This window comes from Phyllostomus hastatus, unplaced genomic scaffold, assembly GCF_019186645.2.
Source record: "Phyllostomus hastatus isolate PE091 unplaced genomic scaffold, TTU_PhHast_1.1 phas_contig_64, whole genome shotgun sequence".
In the NCBI taxonomy this organism is placed as follows: domain Eukaryota; kingdom Metazoa; phylum Chordata; class Mammalia; order Chiroptera; family Phyllostomidae; genus Phyllostomus; species Phyllostomus hastatus.
This window is the reverse complement of record NW_025333928.1, coordinates 5,916,040-5,934,910: the sequence shown is the minus strand read 5'-3', so window position 1 is coordinate 5,934,910 and position 18,871 is coordinate 5,916,040. Positions and strand designations below refer to the sequence as shown.

At 41.3% G+C, this 18,871-nt stretch overlaps 1 protein-coding gene across 2 annotated transcripts in view; it reads right to left on the bottom strand.

Annotated features, from left to right (window-relative positions):
* LCMT1 (leucine carboxyl methyltransferase 1) overlaps window positions 1–16,659 on the bottom strand; it is a 62,417-nt gene extending 45,758 nt beyond the window's left edge. For both annotated transcript variants that reach the window (XM_045849040.1, XM_045849041.1), the window contains exon 1: window positions 16,381–16,659. In XM_045849040.1, coding sequence (XP_045704996.1) covers window positions 16,381–16,490 — 110 coding nt within the window. In that variant the 5' untranslated portion in view covers window positions 16,491–16,659. The remainder of the gene's footprint in view (window positions 1–16,380) is intronic.
* Between the last annotated feature and the right edge of the window lie 2,212 nt (window positions 16,660–18,871).

Here is an 18,871-nt window from a genome sequence, read left to right as displayed (position 1 = left end):
ATCTTAAAAATATCAAGAGAAAAACAGTTAGTTACCTACAGGGGAGTTCCTGTAAGACTGTCAGCTGATTTCTCAAAAGAAACTTGGCAGGCTAGAAGGCACTGGCAAGAAGTATTCAAAGTGATGAAAAGCAAGGACCTACAACCGAGATTACTCTATCCAGCAAAGCTATCATTTAGAATCTGAAAGTGTTTCCCAGACAAGGTAAAACTAAAGGAGTTCATTATTACCAAACCATTATTACATGAAATGTTGAAGGGACTTATTTAAAAAAAGAAGATCATAACTATGAACAATAAAATGGCACTAAATATATAACTACCAACTATTGAATCTAAAAGACAAACTAAGCAAACAAGCAGAACAGAAACAGAATCATAGATGTGGAGAACATTGGAATGGTGGCCAGTGGGGAGTAGAGTCTGGAGGAATGTGGGAAAAGGTGAAGGGATTAAGAAGTACAAATTGGTCACTACAGAATAGGCAGGGGGATGTTAAGAGCAAGTATAGGAGTATAGGAAATGGAGTTGCCAAAGAACTTACATGGATGACCCATGGATATGAACAAAGGATGGGGGATAGACAGGGGTGTGTGTTGGGGGGGGGGCTGGGTGGAGGAGTAGAAAGGAGGAAAAATTGGGACAGCTGTAATAGCATAATCAATTTAAAAAGAAAAAAGATGCCCTGGCTGGCGTAGCTCAGTGGATTGAGCGCGGGCTGCGAACCCAAGTGTCGCAGGTTCGATTCCTAGTCAGGGTACATGCCTGGGTTGCAGGCCATGACCCCCAGCAACTGCATATTGATGTTTCTCTCTCTCTCTCTTTCTCCCTCCTTTCCCTCTCTAAAAAATAAAGAGAGAAAATCTTTAAAAAATATATTTAAAAAAAGAAAAAAGATGAGTGAAATGAGTTGGTTGAGCCTTCACATTTAGGATGTCTGTGCATTTCCACACTGTATTGACCGCGGTGCCTTGGTGATGGGGCATTTCTTAAAGGATGGATCTCCACCTCCTCTGGAGTGTTCTTCCAAGCCACTGCTCCTGTCTTTAAGTTCTGATTCTGGCTCTTTCTTGATGTCATCAGAAGGTACTGATGGATGGTTTTCTAACAGCAACCAGGATTTGTGCTCCTTCTTCAAATGGCCCTTAAATGGTATGTGGACTAAAGCAGCTGGGGGCTGTGGTCACAGCCATCTAGCTATGCCACCAGGAAGAGCAGCCACATCATTTGCACAGATAAAGACACCTGTAACATGACTTGACAGTGACTGCAGGATTTATCTGAGAATACATCACATCTGATTTCAAAAAAGTTAAAATGCAAGAATATGTGTCGCAGAAGCTATCAAATACAGTATTGCCTACACAACAAGAAACACAGTACATTTAGATATCATGAACAAATATAAAAGGCAAACATGAAACTAGGAAAAACTTCTGTAGCATGTCACAAAGCACTAATATTCTTAAAATATAATGCACTCTTACAAATAAGAGAAAACCCTAATATCTCAGAATCAAAAAATGGACCAAGGGTGAAAATGGGTCATTCACAAAAGAAGAAACTTCTGACCAATGTGCACACAAAAAGCTCAGCACTATTAATAAACAGGAAAAAAATGAAGCATGCACAGAGAGCAGTATTTCTCCAATCAAATCAGCCACAAAAGCATTTTTAATAGAACCTGGCTTTGGAAAGAAATGAGGAAGAGGGCACTCAAGCATTGTAAACTGACACAGGCATGCTGCAAGGCCTGGTGGTGACAAGAATAAAATGCCAGAAAAACATGAGCACACACTGACCAGACAATCCAACTGCATCCTAAGGAAATAACCAAGAATGAACACAAAGATTTTTCCACAAAAACACTGAACCTGGAGTTACAGGAACAGGTGAACACAGCAGGATACAGAATCCTATACACAGGGTTTCCCAATTTTTTCAGAATGAATATATACGTATACAAAGACAGCCCAGAGCAGATCCCAGAATGGCAACAGTTATCTCCACACCTCAACACTGTGCATCCAGCTGTGATGTGCATTTCCACCACAGTCCTCTGTTCCCAAAACGCAGAGAACATCCACTCTATGTGGATATCCTGATTTCATGTTTAAAACCCAGATTCAAAGAATCAAAAATCTCAGATTTGGAAAGGCCTCAAAGATTTCCTGTCTTCATTCAACTCACTAAGGTTTTTAAATTTTTCATGACGTTCACACAACACCTGTTCAATTTAATATATCTTTAAATCAACTCAACTTCTCTAGTACTCAGTTCTGGTATGCTATTTACTGTTTTCTTCTGACACTAATAAGCTCCTAACTATGAACATTTAAAACAGCCATTTTTGTACTGCCTGAAATCATCTTGCATTCCTCCCATGGGAAACAATGATCAGTTCTAACCACCCGTTCATTCCAGACATATTTACTGTGTCCTACAGGTTGCATATCTATAGTAGTAATGGGGCCTCATGTGAAAGTGGGAGATGCCCTCCCATGGGCACTTCTCCAATGGGGACTCGGGGAATGGGAAGAGGCCCTCCCTGCTCTCCCAGCCACTAAAGATCAAGGCCCAGCTGGTCCATGGTACTTCAAATCACACTCACTAACAGAACACATAACCCCGGCAACAACCCCAAGGAAGGCACTGCTTTTCACATAGAAGCTAAGAGCAAGTGTGGAACCTCATAAGGAACTGAATTCTACTGCTTGTCACAACTACTTACCCACCCAGATTTAGACCTCTGCCCCAACACTGAGTTGCTTAAATAGTATGTGTCCATATGCACATGAATGTATATGCGTATGTGTGTAGACATGTGTGCATGTGCCTATATGTGTCAGGTATTTTGTGTGTGTGTGTGTGCATATGCACATCTGTATATGTGTGTATATATATGTGTGTGTATACATGGGTGGGCAAAAGTAGGTTTACAGTTGTTCATATGGAAAAAGAATGCAGGTTATGATTACTGCAATAGCTTTATTAACTCAAAAAAAAATGACTGACAACTGTAAACCTACTTTTGCCCACTCCATGTATGTATGTTTGTTCATGTATGTGCCTATGTCTGTGTGATGTATATATATGCAGGAGTATTATATAGATGTATATGTTCATGTACAAATATGTATGTGTGTGTGTGTGTAATGTATATGTATGTATGTAGGGATATAAGTGTACATGTATACTGAGGGGGGACCCCAAAAAAACAGAATTATCTTCTGGAGGATGGATCCCTTGTAGTACAGGATACCCCTACTAGGTAAGTATTCTAGGAACTCATATATATGGATCAGTAGACCAGCTGACGCTGCTGTGGCTTCATTTGGCTTCAGTGACATATTTTTGAAGACTCTTTCAATGCATTTGCCCATTTCATGATGGGTGATTTACAAGCACACCTGTCCACACCCATCCACACCACTCCACGCTAAGTGTTCAGCAGTTTTTGACCAAAAACAACCTGATCCCTGTGCCCCACCCTCCCTATTCACTTGATCTCACCCCAAGCGATGTTTTTTGTTTCCCCGATGAAAAAAAGTCCTCAAAGGGAAATAGTTTGCCACTGTGGAAGAGGTGAAACAAAAAAAACCGCAGAACCACTAAAAGGCATCAAAATTGACACGTTCAAAAACTGTTTTGAGCACTGAAAAAAATATCTCTATAGGTGTATTGCATCAAATGGGGAGTACTTTGAGGTGACTAAAGTTTAAACATGTAAGAATGCACAATGTTTTATAAATAAATTCTGGTTTTGTTGGGTCCCTCCTCATATATGTATGTGTATATGAATATACATGTGGTTGTATTGGTTATGTGTATGGTGTATATATGTACAGATATGTGTGGATATGTATGTGTGTGTGAGTGTGTATACACACCCACATACCCACATGTGTGTGACTGCATATATGCAATTGCAAAAATCAACTGAACAGTCTTAGCATTCATTTTCAAGCTCTGGATTTTTATTGCATACTACTTGTGGTCTCTAAGATATCGTTCTACCTATAAATTTAAATTTTAGTCCTGGCTGGTGTGCTCAGTGGATTGAGTGCCGGCCTGCAAAGCAAAAGGTCGCTGGTTGATTCCCAGTCAGGGCACATGCCTGGGTTGCAAGCCAGGTCCCCAGCAGGGGGCACATAAGAGGCAACCATTGATGTTTCTCTCCCTCTCTTTCTCCCTCCCTCCCCCTCTCTAAAAAAATAAATAAAAATGAATAAATTTAAATTTTATTGTTGTTCTTTTAGTTTCATTTCAGTTTCTTTTAGTTTCATTTTTTGTTTCTATTTTCCTGTTAGTTTTATGCTTGATTTAGAAATGAAAGCCAGGAAACAAAGCCTTCAGGGCAAGACTCTATACCTAACCAGAGCTTGGATTTCTTTCCCCTCTTGTGAGCTCTTGAAAGCTTCTTGTTGCTTTCCTAGGTAGATCTACAAAGCCTAACAGTTGAATCACCTAAAAAACTGAGCCTCAGTAACCAAGAAGTCTCAAAAGTTTGTGTTCCTGGTATTGCCTTTTGGGTCACCTAATATTTAATTACTTTTGAAGGTTATGATCTAAAATTTACTGTGTAAAATCTACTGTGTCTGTTGAGCAGTCACTGTATAGTGGGCAAGACATAAATGGAAAAGGAATCAACATTCACAAGAGCGTGAAATAAAAATCCAAACAGTCCCCTGGTACAATGTTCCTTATCTAACATTAATAAAAATAGTGAATACAGAATACAGCAAAATACATAGACCTGAACCATGTTGAAGTACTTTTGGAAAAAATAAAACATTTAAGAACATGTATTCTGAATATTATCTTGCAGTCTGCAGCTTGCCCATTCATTTTCTTAGTGTGTCTATTTTTCCTTACTGGTTAGTGTGTATGCCAAGATACTCTCCTTTGTTTTCACATAAAAGCTTTATGTTCTAGCTTTTATATTCAGGTTTACGAACCATCCTTAATTAATATATGTGTGTGGAATGAGGTAGGAGTCAAAGACTATTTTCTTTCCCCTTGAACATCCAACTGATCCACAATGATTGGTTAAAAATACTTTCCTTTCCCATACTGAATTGACTGGGCATTCCGGGCAAAATCAACTGGCAGTACGTGTGTGAGTCCATTTCTGAATTCTCTATCTTTATGCCAAAACCACACTGTTTTGATTAAGAAGCTTTACAGTAAGTCTTTAAATTAAGTAGTATTAAGCAGTATAAGTCCTCTAACTTTGTTGTTCTTTAGAAAAAAATTTGGGGTATTGTAGGTCCTTTGCATTTCTATATATGTTTTAGAATCAACTTATTAGTTTCTAAAAAAGATGGCTGTAATTTTTATTGGGATTGCACTGACTCTACAGATGAATATGGGGAGAACAGAAACCTCACATCTCACCAACACCAAGTCTTCTAATACATGAACAACGTATATCCCAGTTATGTAAGTCTTCCTTAATTTCTCTCAGCAATGTTTTATAGTTTTCTGTGTAAAGGTGTTTCATAACTTTCATTAAACTTAGTCTTAGGCAGTTAATATTTTTGATGCTATTATAAATAATATTTTAAATTTCATTTCCCTATACATGAATGCACATTTACAATACATCTACCTGACAAAAGACTATACAGCTATATACTGAACTCCAATATAAGTCAAAACCAATAATGATATCATCAATAAAAATGGGCAAAAGTCTTGGACAGACAGTTCACAAAAGATGTAGGAATGGTCAATAGCTACATAAAAAGGTCTTTAGCAGCATTAGTCACCAGGGAAATGCAATGCAAAACCATACTGACATACTATTTCACACCCACGGATGATACCAAATGTTAACAAGGATATGGAGCAACTGGAGTTTTCATACATTGCTGGTGGGAAGTATAAACTGATAAACCACTTTGGAAATTAGTCTGGCAATTAAGTATACACTACCCTATGACTATGCAATTCTACCTATACATTTATCCAAGAAAAATGAAAGACATACAAGAATGTTCACCGCAGCCTATTCATAATGGCCCAAAACTGGACATAACTCAAATGTCCACCATCCAGTGAATGGATGAACAAATCGGCGTGGTCACACAGCATAAAAAGGACAGAACTATTGGACTTTACATGGACAAAGATCCTCTCCTCACCAAACATGAGCCAGGCTCCTCTCAGCTGTCTTCTCAACAGGATTGCAACCTTGGCCTATAATATAAAAACTTGAACATTTGACCTTACTACTTTAGCATCTGGTTTTATCTCTGACAACATGAATGCATCTCAAAGAACATGCTGCGTGAAAGAAAAAGAATACATACTGCATGATTCCATTCATATGATGTTCAAGAATAGGTAAATCTAATCCATGGTAGCTGAAATCAGACAATGCTGGTGATGTGGCGGCAAGAAGACTAATAGAAAGAGATAAAAGGGACCTTTGTAGAGTTTCAGAAATATTTTATATCTTGTTTTGAGTGGTGGTACACAGATATATACAATTGTCAACACTCATCAAACTGAACACTGATGACTTGAGCTCTTAATTATATAGAAATTATGTCCCTCTCTACCTCCTCTATTTTCTTTCCCCCTCTCTCCCTTTTCCTCCACTCCTGCCCCCCACCCTAGGGAAATTCTCGGGGGGGAAAAAAGGTGAGGAATACAAGTATAGCAGGACCCTCAAAGTTCCCTTTTCAATATCAACTCAGCCCTTCTTCCTTACTAAAAGAACCCCAACTTTGTTTGAAGCACCAATCTGCCCTATTAGAAATTCTTACCTCCCCACACTTTCCTGTAGCTGGGATAGGGCTTCCCCAAAATCTACTGCTTTCTGGATGAAAAGAGACAGATTCAGACACAGGTCTTTTGGTAATATCCCTTCCTTTTCTTTCTTCCTGGAGCAGAGGTGCTCAAACAGACTAAGAAAACTCTGGAATCCCCTGGTACAAACCTGCTCTTACACTGCCAAGCAAGCTACAGGAGCTCTGAATCAATTCACAATTAATTTATAGTTTTCAGGCATCAAAATGAAAAATGAAAGCTAATTCAACTAGAAGTCAAGAGAGCCACTGCTGTGTGAACGTGCATATAAGAATTTAGTATATTATATGTGACACTTCAAATCAATGGGGAAAAATAGACCATTTAATAGGTGGTATAGGGACAACTGGCTAATACTTAGAGATAAAACTAAGTTAAAACTGCTACTTTTGACTTCCAGTCAAGATGGAGGCATAGGCAGTCATGCTTTGCCTCCATGCACAACCATAAGAAGGATCACAACTAAGTTCAAAATGAAAAACACCTAGAACTGCCAGAAAATTGAACTGTGCAGAAGTCCAACAACCAAGGATTTCATGAAGCTATATCTGTCCAGACAGGTAGAAGGGTCGGAGCTGGGAAGCCGGGGCGGAGAGGATGTGGCACAGTGGCGGCAAGCTGGTGGCAGCGAGGCGGAAGCAGAACAGGCAGTCCCAAATTCACTGGTAGATAAAAATCAGGGGGACACCTCGTGAGTGAGCAATCCCCACCCCAGGCCAGATCGCACACCCAATGATTCTAGCACTGGGAAAAATAAAGCCTCATAACTTCTGGCTGTAAAAACCAGTGCAGGCTTGGGCAGCAGAAGAAACTCAGGAGAGCGAGATTCTCAGGAGAGCCCGCAATGTAAACAAACCCACCCACTCTGGGAACCACAACAGGGCAGCAGCTGGAGGGGTGCCAGTCACATACGGAAAGTGGGTGAAGTGACTGGAAACAGGACAAGTGCCAGGCAAGCCCCCAGAAGTCAGCCAGCAGCAGCAATGTCCCCTCTTTGACCCCTCCCCAACACACAGAGCCACAAAGCGGTGAAGCAGGCTGCCCACACTGGCATATACCCAAGACTCCTCCCAATACAACTTAACAGGTGCGCTAAGACAGGGAGTCAAAGCAGCTTTACCTAGTACACAGACATAGGCAGGCTGCCAAATTGAGGAGACAAAGAAATAGGCCCAAATGAAGGAAGAGTATAGAACCCCAGAGAAAGAACTAAACGATGCAGAAATAGCCAATCTATCAGATGCAGAGTTCAAAACACTGGTGGTCAGAATACTCAAAGATTTCACTGAATATGGCAAAAGCATAAGGGAAGAATTGAAGGCTCTACTAAAGGAAATAAAGAATAATCCACAGGAAACCAACAGTGAAGGGAAGGAAGCCAGGATTCAAATCAATGATTTGGAACATGAAGAAGAAATAAACATTCAACCAGAACAAAATGAAGAAATAAGAATTCAAAAAAAAAAAAACAAGGAGAGTTTAAGAAGACTCAGGAAAATCTTTCAAAGGAGCAACATCAGAATCACAGGGATGCCAGAAGAACAGGAGAAGCAACAAAATGAAAATTTATTTGAAAAAATAATGAAAGAAAATGTCCCTAATTTGGTGAAGGAAATAGACATACCAGTTCAGAGAGTAGAGAGTCCCAAACAAGTTGGACCCAAAGAGGACCACACCGAGACACATCATAATTAAAATACCAAAGGTTAAAGATAAAGAGAGAATCTTAAAAGCAGCAAGAGCAAGGCATAGAGTTACCTACAAAGAAGTTCCCATAAGATGACCAGTTGATTTCTCAAAAGAAACTTTGCAGGCAAGAAGGGACAGATAAGTAGTATTCAAAATGATGAAAAGCGAGGACCTACAACCAAGATTGCTCTATCCAGCAAAGCTTTCATTAGAATTGAAGGGCAGGCCCTGGCTGGTGTAGCTCAGTGGATTGAGCGTGGGCTGCGAACCAGGCATCGCAGGTTCGATTCCCAGTCAGGGCACATGGCTAGGTTGCAGGCCATGGCCCCCAGCAACCGCACATTGATGTTTCTCTCTCTCTCTCTCTCTCTCTCTTCCCTCTCTAAAAATAAATAAATAAAATCTTAAGAATTGAAGAGCAGATAAAGCGCTTCCCAGACAAGGAAAAGCTAAAGGAGTTCATCACCAAGCCCTTATTATGTGAAATGCTGAGGGGTCTTATTTAAGAAAAAGAAGACCAAAACTATGAACATTAAAATGACAATAAACCCACAACTATCAACAACTGAATCTAAAAAAAAACAAAAACTAAGCAAACAACTAGAACAAAAATAGAATCACAGATATGGAGATTATTTGGAGGATTATCAGCTGGGAGAGGGAAAGGCATAGGGACCTAGAAATATAATTAGGTAGGTACAAAATAGACAGAGTGATATTAAGAACAGTGTAGGAAATGGAGAAGTCAAAGAACTTCCATGCACAACCATGGACATGAACTAAGAGGGGACAATTACTGGAAGGAAGGGGGGTACTGGGTGGAGAGGAAAAGGGGGAATAATTGGGACAACTGTAGTAGCATAATCAATAAAATATACTTTAAAACAACTGCTACTTTTTAATATGAATAATTTAAGCATATGCATAAAAAACAAAACCGTAAAAGTGATAAAAGAAAATGTTATAATGACTAAGAATGACCCTTTAGCTCTGGCTGGTGTGGCTCAGTGGATTGAGTGCCAGACTGTGAACCAAAAGGTAACTGGTTCGATCCCTAGTTAGGCCACATGCCTGGGTTGTGGGGCCAGGTCTCCAGTTAGGGGTGTGTGATGATGTTTCTCTCTCACACCATTGATGCTTCTCTTCCTCTTTTCCCCCTCGCTCTAAAAATAAATAAATAAAATGTTAAAAGAAAAAGAAAAGAATGACCCTTCAAATCATTACTTAAAAAACACAAGCCATGAAATTAGGCTGTCAGATCTGGCACCATGAATATTCACAATTTCTGTATTATGAAACATACAGAAAAGATAAAATGAAAACCAAGCATCCATTTGAGAGAAAATACTGCAACAAAAGAGATAAGAATTACTATACTTCATATAAAAAGTTCTTGTAAAGCCGAAATAAAAATACAAATAACCAAACAAGAAAAAGGCAACTGAGTTGGAAAATGCCTGGAGAAAGGGTTTACATAAAAAATATCTACTATAGTGAGCAGACTTGAAATGCTCAGTCTCACTAGTGATTACAGAAATGCAAATTTAAAAAAGGTAGAATTTTCTACCTACCAGCTGAAGAACCATTTGAGACCAGGAATATTCTATGATTAGCACCTCACCTCTTCTGAGGACCATTTTACAGAAATTCCTCACTTTGTCACTTAAAAACTAAGTTTTTAAGAGAAAAAAAAAGTGATGTGAATATTATTATGCTAGATCTAAGATCATTACCTTTCACAGGTATTTTCCAATATTTAAGTCATCCCTTTTTAAAAAATGAGGGTGGAGGGGACATCCAGGATTTATCTGACTTCCTTGATGGTCAAGTTTGGCAGCTAATTTCTCCTCAATACAATGTTCTAGTTCTAAAGTGGCATGTCTTTTCTGGGGAAGGAGAGCAAATACTTCAGATCAAAGTCTTAGCCCTGCTATCCAGGGCACAGCTGTGATGATGCAGTTGCTGGAAAGGCCAGGCCTGCCAGACACTGTCACCTTTCCCACAAGGTGGTCCTGTGACCACCTACATGTCCAAGGGACATTTTTCAATTTGGTTGAGGAATCAGATTCACTTCTGTAATTTTCATAATGGCATTTCAGCCTTACAGCCTCTGGTCTGGTTTCTAAAACCCATAGACCACTCAAAGCCAATAAAAAAAAAAATCAGATTTTTTTAAGGCCTTATAGGGTAACAGAATCTTGAACATTTGCATTTAGTTCCTAATGCAAATCATCCACTTTAGTCATGGACAAATACTCTATGTCTACAATGTGCTCAGCTCTAAGGTAGACAGGTCCCTGCTTTGTATCATGTTTATTCTAGTGGGAGACACAAACATTAAACAATGATTGAATTACAAATGGCTGGTTACCATAAAGGAGATGTACAGGGTGTTTATGAGAACATACAACAGGGTATGTGTTTAGGGTCTGTGAGTGTCAGAAAGGCTTCCTTGACTGAGGGAACCCCATCTGAGACAGGCCAAAACCTTGGAGTTATCTACAACTCCTTAGCCTCACCCACATCCAATCTGCCAGCACATTCTATCAACTGTACCTGAGATCCTCAGCATCTCTACTGCCACCACACTGCTCCAGACCACTGGCCTCTCAGACTGGGGATATCCCAAAGCCTAATTGACCTCCTGGCTTCCATCCCTGTCCCCTGCAGTTTGATCTCAAAAGAGAAGCTGAAGTGATCCTGTTAAAACCCAAATCAAGTCACCTCATTTTTCAGTTCAAAATCCCCCAATGGCTCCCTTCTCAGAGTAAGAGTTAGGTCCTTAAAAGAGGACCATGGGCAACATCTGTCCCCATGGCCCCCAGGTAACAGGTCAGGACAGCTTACTCTCTGTTCTCCCTGCCTGGGATGGGACGTTGTTTCCCCACTTACCCACAGGGCTCACTCCCTCACACCTTGCAAGTCCTTCCCCAGCACTGACCTCAGTGGAGCCTTCCCTGGCCATCCCATCCCAAATTATATTTCCTCAACACTCCTACTGCATAGACTACCATCTGATATGCCAGATATTTTGCTTGCTGCTTCCCAGCTTTCCCCCAGTGGAATACTGAAATGAATGCCCCACAAGAGCTTTGTTTTTGTCTGTTGTATTCACTTCTGTTCCACATGATAACAGTTCCTCCATAAACTGAGTAAGACTTTAGAAAGAATGTTGAATGAATGCATTAATCTGAGATTACATGGAACTAGTCAGGCAAAGGATGGTGGGAGAAAGCACTCTGGGAAGGGGAGCACCATGCTGGAAGGCCCCAAGGAAGGCAGGAACAGGACACACCTGACAAACTAAAGGGTGGAGGGGAGCTGGAATGGGTAGGGTGAAGTGAGGGTGGAGAAGCGGGTCAGGGCAGGCGGATCCATGCGGGCGGACTAGTGTCATAACTCAGAACACAGATGACCTTAATTTGGATGGAGATGACAGAGGCAGAGGTGAAGAAAAGGAAGCAGATTCCAGGCACATTTAGCAGATTAAAAATCAAAGATCTGGGTAACTGACTGCATGGGGGTAAGTGAAAGGGTACCTTCAAGATCACCCTACTTTTTTTTACCTATAAGCTAAATGAACAACAGCACTACTCAATGAGTTCGGAGAGGGGGTAGCAAGGAGAAGGTGGGAAGGTGATCTTGAGCAGTTTTGGAAATAATGAATTTGAAATAATTCTGAGACAGCCAAATGGAAACTTGCAGTGGGCAGTGAAATATCCAGGGTGGCAAGATTAGATCATGAAAGTTGCGGTGTGCCAAGCAACGTTGTATAGATTTTTACCTGGTGTCTGACATGTCAATCAAAAGCTTTTCAGTAACAAGTCACAGGATGTGTGATTCTGAAAAGTCACCCTGGCCACAGCATAAATACTTGGATGGGGGAGGGGGCTAGGCTAGAAGCAAGGAGAAAAATAAGGACGCACTGCAATACACCAGGTGGGCCAGGATACCTGAGCAAGGGTTGCAGCAGTAGAGAAGAAAACGGGAACAGATCTCACACGGCTATGGGGGAGTTTTCTAAAACACAAAACCAGATTGTGTCAGCACCCCACTTCGAATCCCTCAGTAGCACTGGGTGAAAGTGGAGGTGGGAAAATGGAGATAACTGTATTTGAACATTAATTTTAAAAAATGATTTAAAAAAAATCTCTCAGTAGCTTCCAAATTTCATTCTCTCATAACCCCCTCCTCAATTCTCTCTTGCCACCCATGTCCCCATCCAATGTCAAGTTCCCCTAACACAAGACTGTGCTTCAGTGGCTATACTACTCAACTTATGCTATTTCCTTCCACCTAGACAGGGGTCCCCAGACTCTGGGCCGCACACTGGTACCAGTCAGGGCCTCTCAGGAACTGGGTCACACAGCAGGAGGTGAGTTTGAATGTAATGCACTTGAATCATCCCCAAACCATCCCCCTCCACTGCAGGTCCACGGAAAAATTGTCTTCCGTGAAACCAGCCCCTGATGCCAAAAAGGTTGGGGACCAGTGGCCCAGCAAATACCTATTTGTCTTCTTAAGATTCACCTGCCCCACTGTGAACAACAGAAAAGCAATGCTGACATTTAGGTGTTCGCCTAGTCCTCACAGAGCCATGTTGTTCTCTTGTTGGACATAATCTTGCAGAATATCAACACAAGATCAAGCTGCAACAGTGACAAAGTGAGACAAAACAAGACCACTTCACAATGTAGTCTCAACAGACAAAAACAAAGCCAGTGTGCCTTCCACAAACTACCAAACACCCCTCTCTCCTAGCTGATGAGTGACTATGGCCCCTTTATGAACTAGCATTTGCTTACCCTAGTCACAATTCCTTCTAGAGGACTGACTTGAAGTACTCGATATAGGGCTGTCCCACCTCCTGTCAGCACCCAATCTAGAGCAAATCCCTGCTTCCTTGAGCTCTCCCCAAAATATTCCAACCAAAGCCCAACTCCTGTAAGTTCTAACACCCCCTCACTGACAGGCCCCAGAAATTCCCCATGTAGTGCCCCCTCACTACAATGAGTAATTAAACCCAACTTGTTTAACCACCCATGTGTTTCCAGTGGTCTCTGCTGGACGACACTGACAACTGTAACAGGAAAGGATGGTTAACATTCTTGGTGGGAAGTTAGTGAATTCCAACCTGAAGGCTTCCATTTTCCTTGTTAAGCAATACTCACAACTTCACTCATATTATCTTGAGAATGAGGGGACAGTGGGGTAAAGGAGAAGTTTGAGGAAAGTAGAAAATGTCTGAATTAAGTATCCTGGAAAGTAGAAGAGTGAGTTGACCAGAGAATCATACTAGAATGGTCAGATTCTGTTAAGGGCACAGGTGAGGTTGGTTGACATGAACTCACAGTTCCAAGTTCCCTGCTGTGTGATTTCTACCACCTGTAATCGAGATGAAAAAGGAGAGTTTGATGGTAATGGACAAAAAAATCTAAATTTAAATTAAAAAAAAAGGGACAGTTTAGTTCAACCAGGGTTTTGGGTTCACCAAGACTGGAGGGCAAGGCAGATAAAGTCACTGCTAAGAGAACTACTGAATGACTGACTCTGAACTCTAAGCTCAACTGAGAGGTAAGAAGCTAGAGGGAGTATCTCAAGGGTAGGAAAAAACCACGTAGTTCATGAGGAAAATTATGCCAAGAGCATAGCAGAAATAACATCAAGTAAGCTGAAAAGAAGAGTGCAAAAAAGCTTTAATGAAATGTATCCACAGGGCCAACATGTCTGGTCTCCACAGCTTGAGACCCAGCCCAGAAGTTTCTGTATAGTTCAGTGGGTCTAGAGTAGGCCTCGAGCACGTTTTTTAAAATGCCCACAGGCCATGCTGCTGTGCAGTTTGGGTTGAAAAATACTACCTTAAATTCTTTGCAGTTCCAAAGCTGAACTTCCACTACAATATTTAGATGTCTATAAACACAGAGGGCACTAGAAACTGGGGCAAAGAAGAACTGAAATCATAAAAACTATCCAATAAGAGTCAAGGAAAGTCATGTTCTAGTCCTACTATTTCTCTGCACTTTTCTTTCTGTCTGAACTACTTTATAGCTAATTTATTTTTTTAAGTAAGCAAGTATGAAAAAACATTTCCAACAAATATTAAGCAACCCAGTATTAGCAATAAATATTAAACAAACCTAACCCTAACGTGCTACAGAAAACTACTTTCCCTCTCATAATTTAGATGGTGCTGCAGATTCTCTTAGCAAATAGCAGTCAACATGAGAAAATCTATTTCTCATTCAACAGTGCTATAGATGTGGTCAATAGCAGTGAAATCTGGAGAAGAAATAAAGCTGTTTGTAATTCATTTAAATTCACAAATTTCACCAGGGACCACCTCCAAGCCTTTAATTCTTACATATATATTTATCTATTTATTTAATTTACCATCACTAACATATCACATGCAGACACTGCTCTAAGTGCTTTACTAATACTAAGCATCATTTAATCTTTATAATCACCTATGAAGTGGGTATGATTATTATCTCCACTTTACAGATCAGAAAACTGAGAACACAGACTGATTTAGTAACTTGCCCAAGTTTTTACACAACTAGTAAATGGCAGAGCTCGAATCATGTGACATTCTGGCTCCAGAGTCCAGTTTCTGCATCACTATGCTTAGTCTCCAAGAACCTACAAAAAGTGCAAGCCTCACTCCCAAACTTTTGTTCTTCCCACCCTACAATCCCTACATGGCCCCAGCAGCTAGAGCATTTGTTCAGTTCCTCTAACAGTCCACACTCTTTCCTCCCTATGCCTGAACGTTCTCCTACACCATTTTTTTAGCTTTCTGTTTTTAGTTTAAATATCACTACCTAAATTACAAACTCTAACAGGACGCTGTATTTCTCAGCGCTCAAATTGTAATTATGCATTTCATGGGTAATTATCTGTCTCCTCTTTTGCAACCAGGCTGTATGTCAGACACCCTGTCAGTCTTGTTCATTATGTGGTCTCAATCACTGAATCCCCACCATCCTGAGCAAATGAAGGGCCTAGCACAAAATAGGCTCTCAATAATTTTTGCTGAGTCCTGGCTGGTGTGGCTCAGTGGATTGAGCTCCGGCCTGTAAACCAAAGGGTCACTGGTTCCATACCCAGTCAAGACACATGCCTGGAATGCAGGCCAGGTCCCCAGTGGGGAACACCCGAGAGGCAACCTCACATTGACGTTTCTCTCCCTTTTTCTCCCTCCCTTCCCCTCTGCCTAAAAATAAATAAATAAATAAAATCCTTAAAAAACTGTTGAATGAATGAATGAAGAGAGCACACTCAAGTCTCATGCTATCTTTTTCATGTTTTCGGGTGTGTGACATATACCTGCCACAACGCCCCCCCACTACACCCCTAACAGAGTACACTCCTGAAGCATACAGGCAAGAGCTCTAGACAGTACTGGGTCTGCACATCAATATGATATGGTGGTGGACACGTCATCTCGCCCGATTGGCTTAAGTTTCAGGTGTACAATGGGGATCTTGACAACCCCCAGTAAAATGTAATCTATTAAAGGAGGAGGACCTGCGCTTATACTAACGCAGCAAAACTGTACTTAGTATGTGCTTCACCTCTGTGTTTCCAGCAAGACTAAGCTCCAGGAGGCCAAGACCACCTGTGCCTCGTGCTGCGCCATACTCCAAGCACGGTATCCCGGGGTTGCACCGTGCCGGGAACACAGCAGAAGTTCGATAACTATGAGTTACATAAATAAGCCCCAGCTCTGTGCAATTCACAGGTACGAGGCGAGCGTCGCAAGAGCTGGCGGGAGGCTGTTGGCATACAGGCACGCTCCATAAACACAGGCCCACCTCCCACCAGGGCTCCAGCACATCGGAAATGCAGCCCCTAACTCGCGCCCCGCAAACACCTTTTGCAAATAGACGCATCTTCACAGGTGCCCCGCACGCCCTCGTCGTCAGTTTCGGTCGAGGAGGAAGGACAAGAGTTGAAGGTTGGCTTCCTCAGGCTAGTGGCCATGGGCGTGGAAGTTCCGGGGTGCTGTGCCCACCCAGCACATGGAAGCGGGGTCACCAGCCACCGGGAGAGTTAGCACGCCTGCAGCAAGATAGGAGAGAGGGGCTGGGCTCCTCGGAGCTCAGCTGGCGCGGCTCAGGGAGGCCGCCCACGACCGCTCTCCCAGCAACCTTCGCGCCTATTGGAGCCTCTAACAAGACGCTCATTGGGCAATTTCCTCGCCCCTCAGCCCGCGGAGGTGCTATTGGACAACTCCTTTGGCACCGCCCACACAACCCGGAAGTTGCCGAGGTGGGGGGGAGGTAAACTGAAATTGACACGATATGGAACCTCAATTCTTTCTGGGAATTGTAGTTTTAGGTGCGTTGAGAGGCTACTATATTTCTTAATTGCTGATCACGAGATACAACTGTCATTAACTCGGAAGCATCCTAGCACTGGGGCAAAGGGCAGAGAATCTAGCAGGAGGAGACAAATGTCATTTTGACAATTGGGGCTCAGTCTCATTCAACAGTTGAACAAATATTTATTGCACTCCCTCTGAGCCAGGAGCTGAGCTCTACACACATAATGGCCTTTGAGATTTCATGAAAGAAGGAATGTGTGGAAAAGTCATACAATGGAAAACTATGTAGCAATGAAAATGAGTGAACTACAGATACTAGTTGCAAGCATCAACGGCTGGATTTCAGAAACAACATTCACCGAATGTAGGAAATACATTTTTGTAAATTCAAACCAAGAAAAATTAATGTGTAGAGAAGCAGACCTAAATGATAAAAATACCATGTTTTGCTATGTATAATGCATACCTTTTTGCCCAAATTTTTTAGGGAAAAATAAAGATGGGCATTATACATGGGTAGTACTAATTCCATATTTATATAATTTTTTTAATTCCTTTATGCTTATGCATTAAAAGTGTAACTCTAGAAAGCAATAACAATACCCACATAAAAAAAATATCCTGGAATAAGATAATCAGTTTTGTTTCTAAATATTAAAAAATTAAAATTGAATTAAAAATTAAAATGAAAGACTTTTTACTGAAAGTTTGGGCCAAAAATATGGCTGTCCATTATACACCAAAGTGCATTATACATAGCAAAATATGGTAATACTACAGGGGAAAGTAAAGAAATGGGGGGAGGGCAAGTATTTGTGACCATTAGCCAATGGAGAGTAGGACACTGGAGGACAAAGAAAGGGAATGGGAAAGGAGTTTATAGACACCTCAATAATTGCCTAAGTTGGGGTGGGTTCACGTGTTTGTTTGATTATTATGCATTTTCAAGGTGTTCATTACACATAGTTTGTACTGGACTTATTATAAAGCATTTTCTAGACGAAGTATGTTTGCATGTTCCATTTTATTTTCTGTCAGGAACAGGGAACAGATATGCTCAAACTTCAGTAACCTTGGATCACATACACACACAAACAAAACAAACAACAAAAACCCAATACACATGTCTGGGGCAAGATCAGGTATCAAGTGCTTGCTTTGTATTCAATGGAGGAATAAGAGCTCATTAATACCCCAAGTAGAAATGACAATGGGGAAGGCTGATGTTAGAGAGTTTTGTCAACGGGACTGGTGATACAATGACATACACCACTTTCTTTGAGTGGTCCTCTGCCAAGAGGGTAGTGCAGACCTCTGAACAAACACAGTTTTATAGCTTGGCAGTGTACAAATTCCATGGATGTAATAAGTGTCAACAGCAAGTTGAATAAGTTGTGGATACAATAGGTGTGGATAGGGAGGATGAGGGTGATTGGAAGAGGATGACAGAAACTCTGACACACCTGTGGTGTTTGGCAAGCAAAGAACACTTCTGTTCCCTGCTGAGCCTTCAACTCAGAAAAAAAAAGATGGTGATTCAGAGGACTTTTGTCAGTGTTTCACTCAGGGCCACTCCCAAAGGCTCCCCTCAGGCAGAGCCAGCTCATTCCATTTAAGCTCCTGGTCAAAGGGTTAAAACTTTATGACACAGGGGTGGAGTCTAGAAAGGGCAAGCTTAGCCATCTACGGTTGTCAGGTGTCTCCAAAATGAGACTACTGAGTAGTTTTGAACAATGTCCCACCCGGAGAGAAGTCACTACCAACTAGTCTCCATCCTTTGACAAGTCAAGAAGAAAGAAACTGGACTTTAAAATCATTGTGCATATTAATATTGTGAGCAAAAAGCTGGGCATTAATGATGAAACTTCTTCCTGAGAGGTTAGAGTAGGCATTTGTTGCTTTGGCTCTCTTGTATTTCTTTTTTCTGTAACAACAGCTGGAGTTTATTATGGGGAACTATACTCTCCTTTTAGCCCACATGGATAAGGTGAGGTTCCACACCTAATGAGTAGAACCTTACAAAGACCTGGCCAATCAC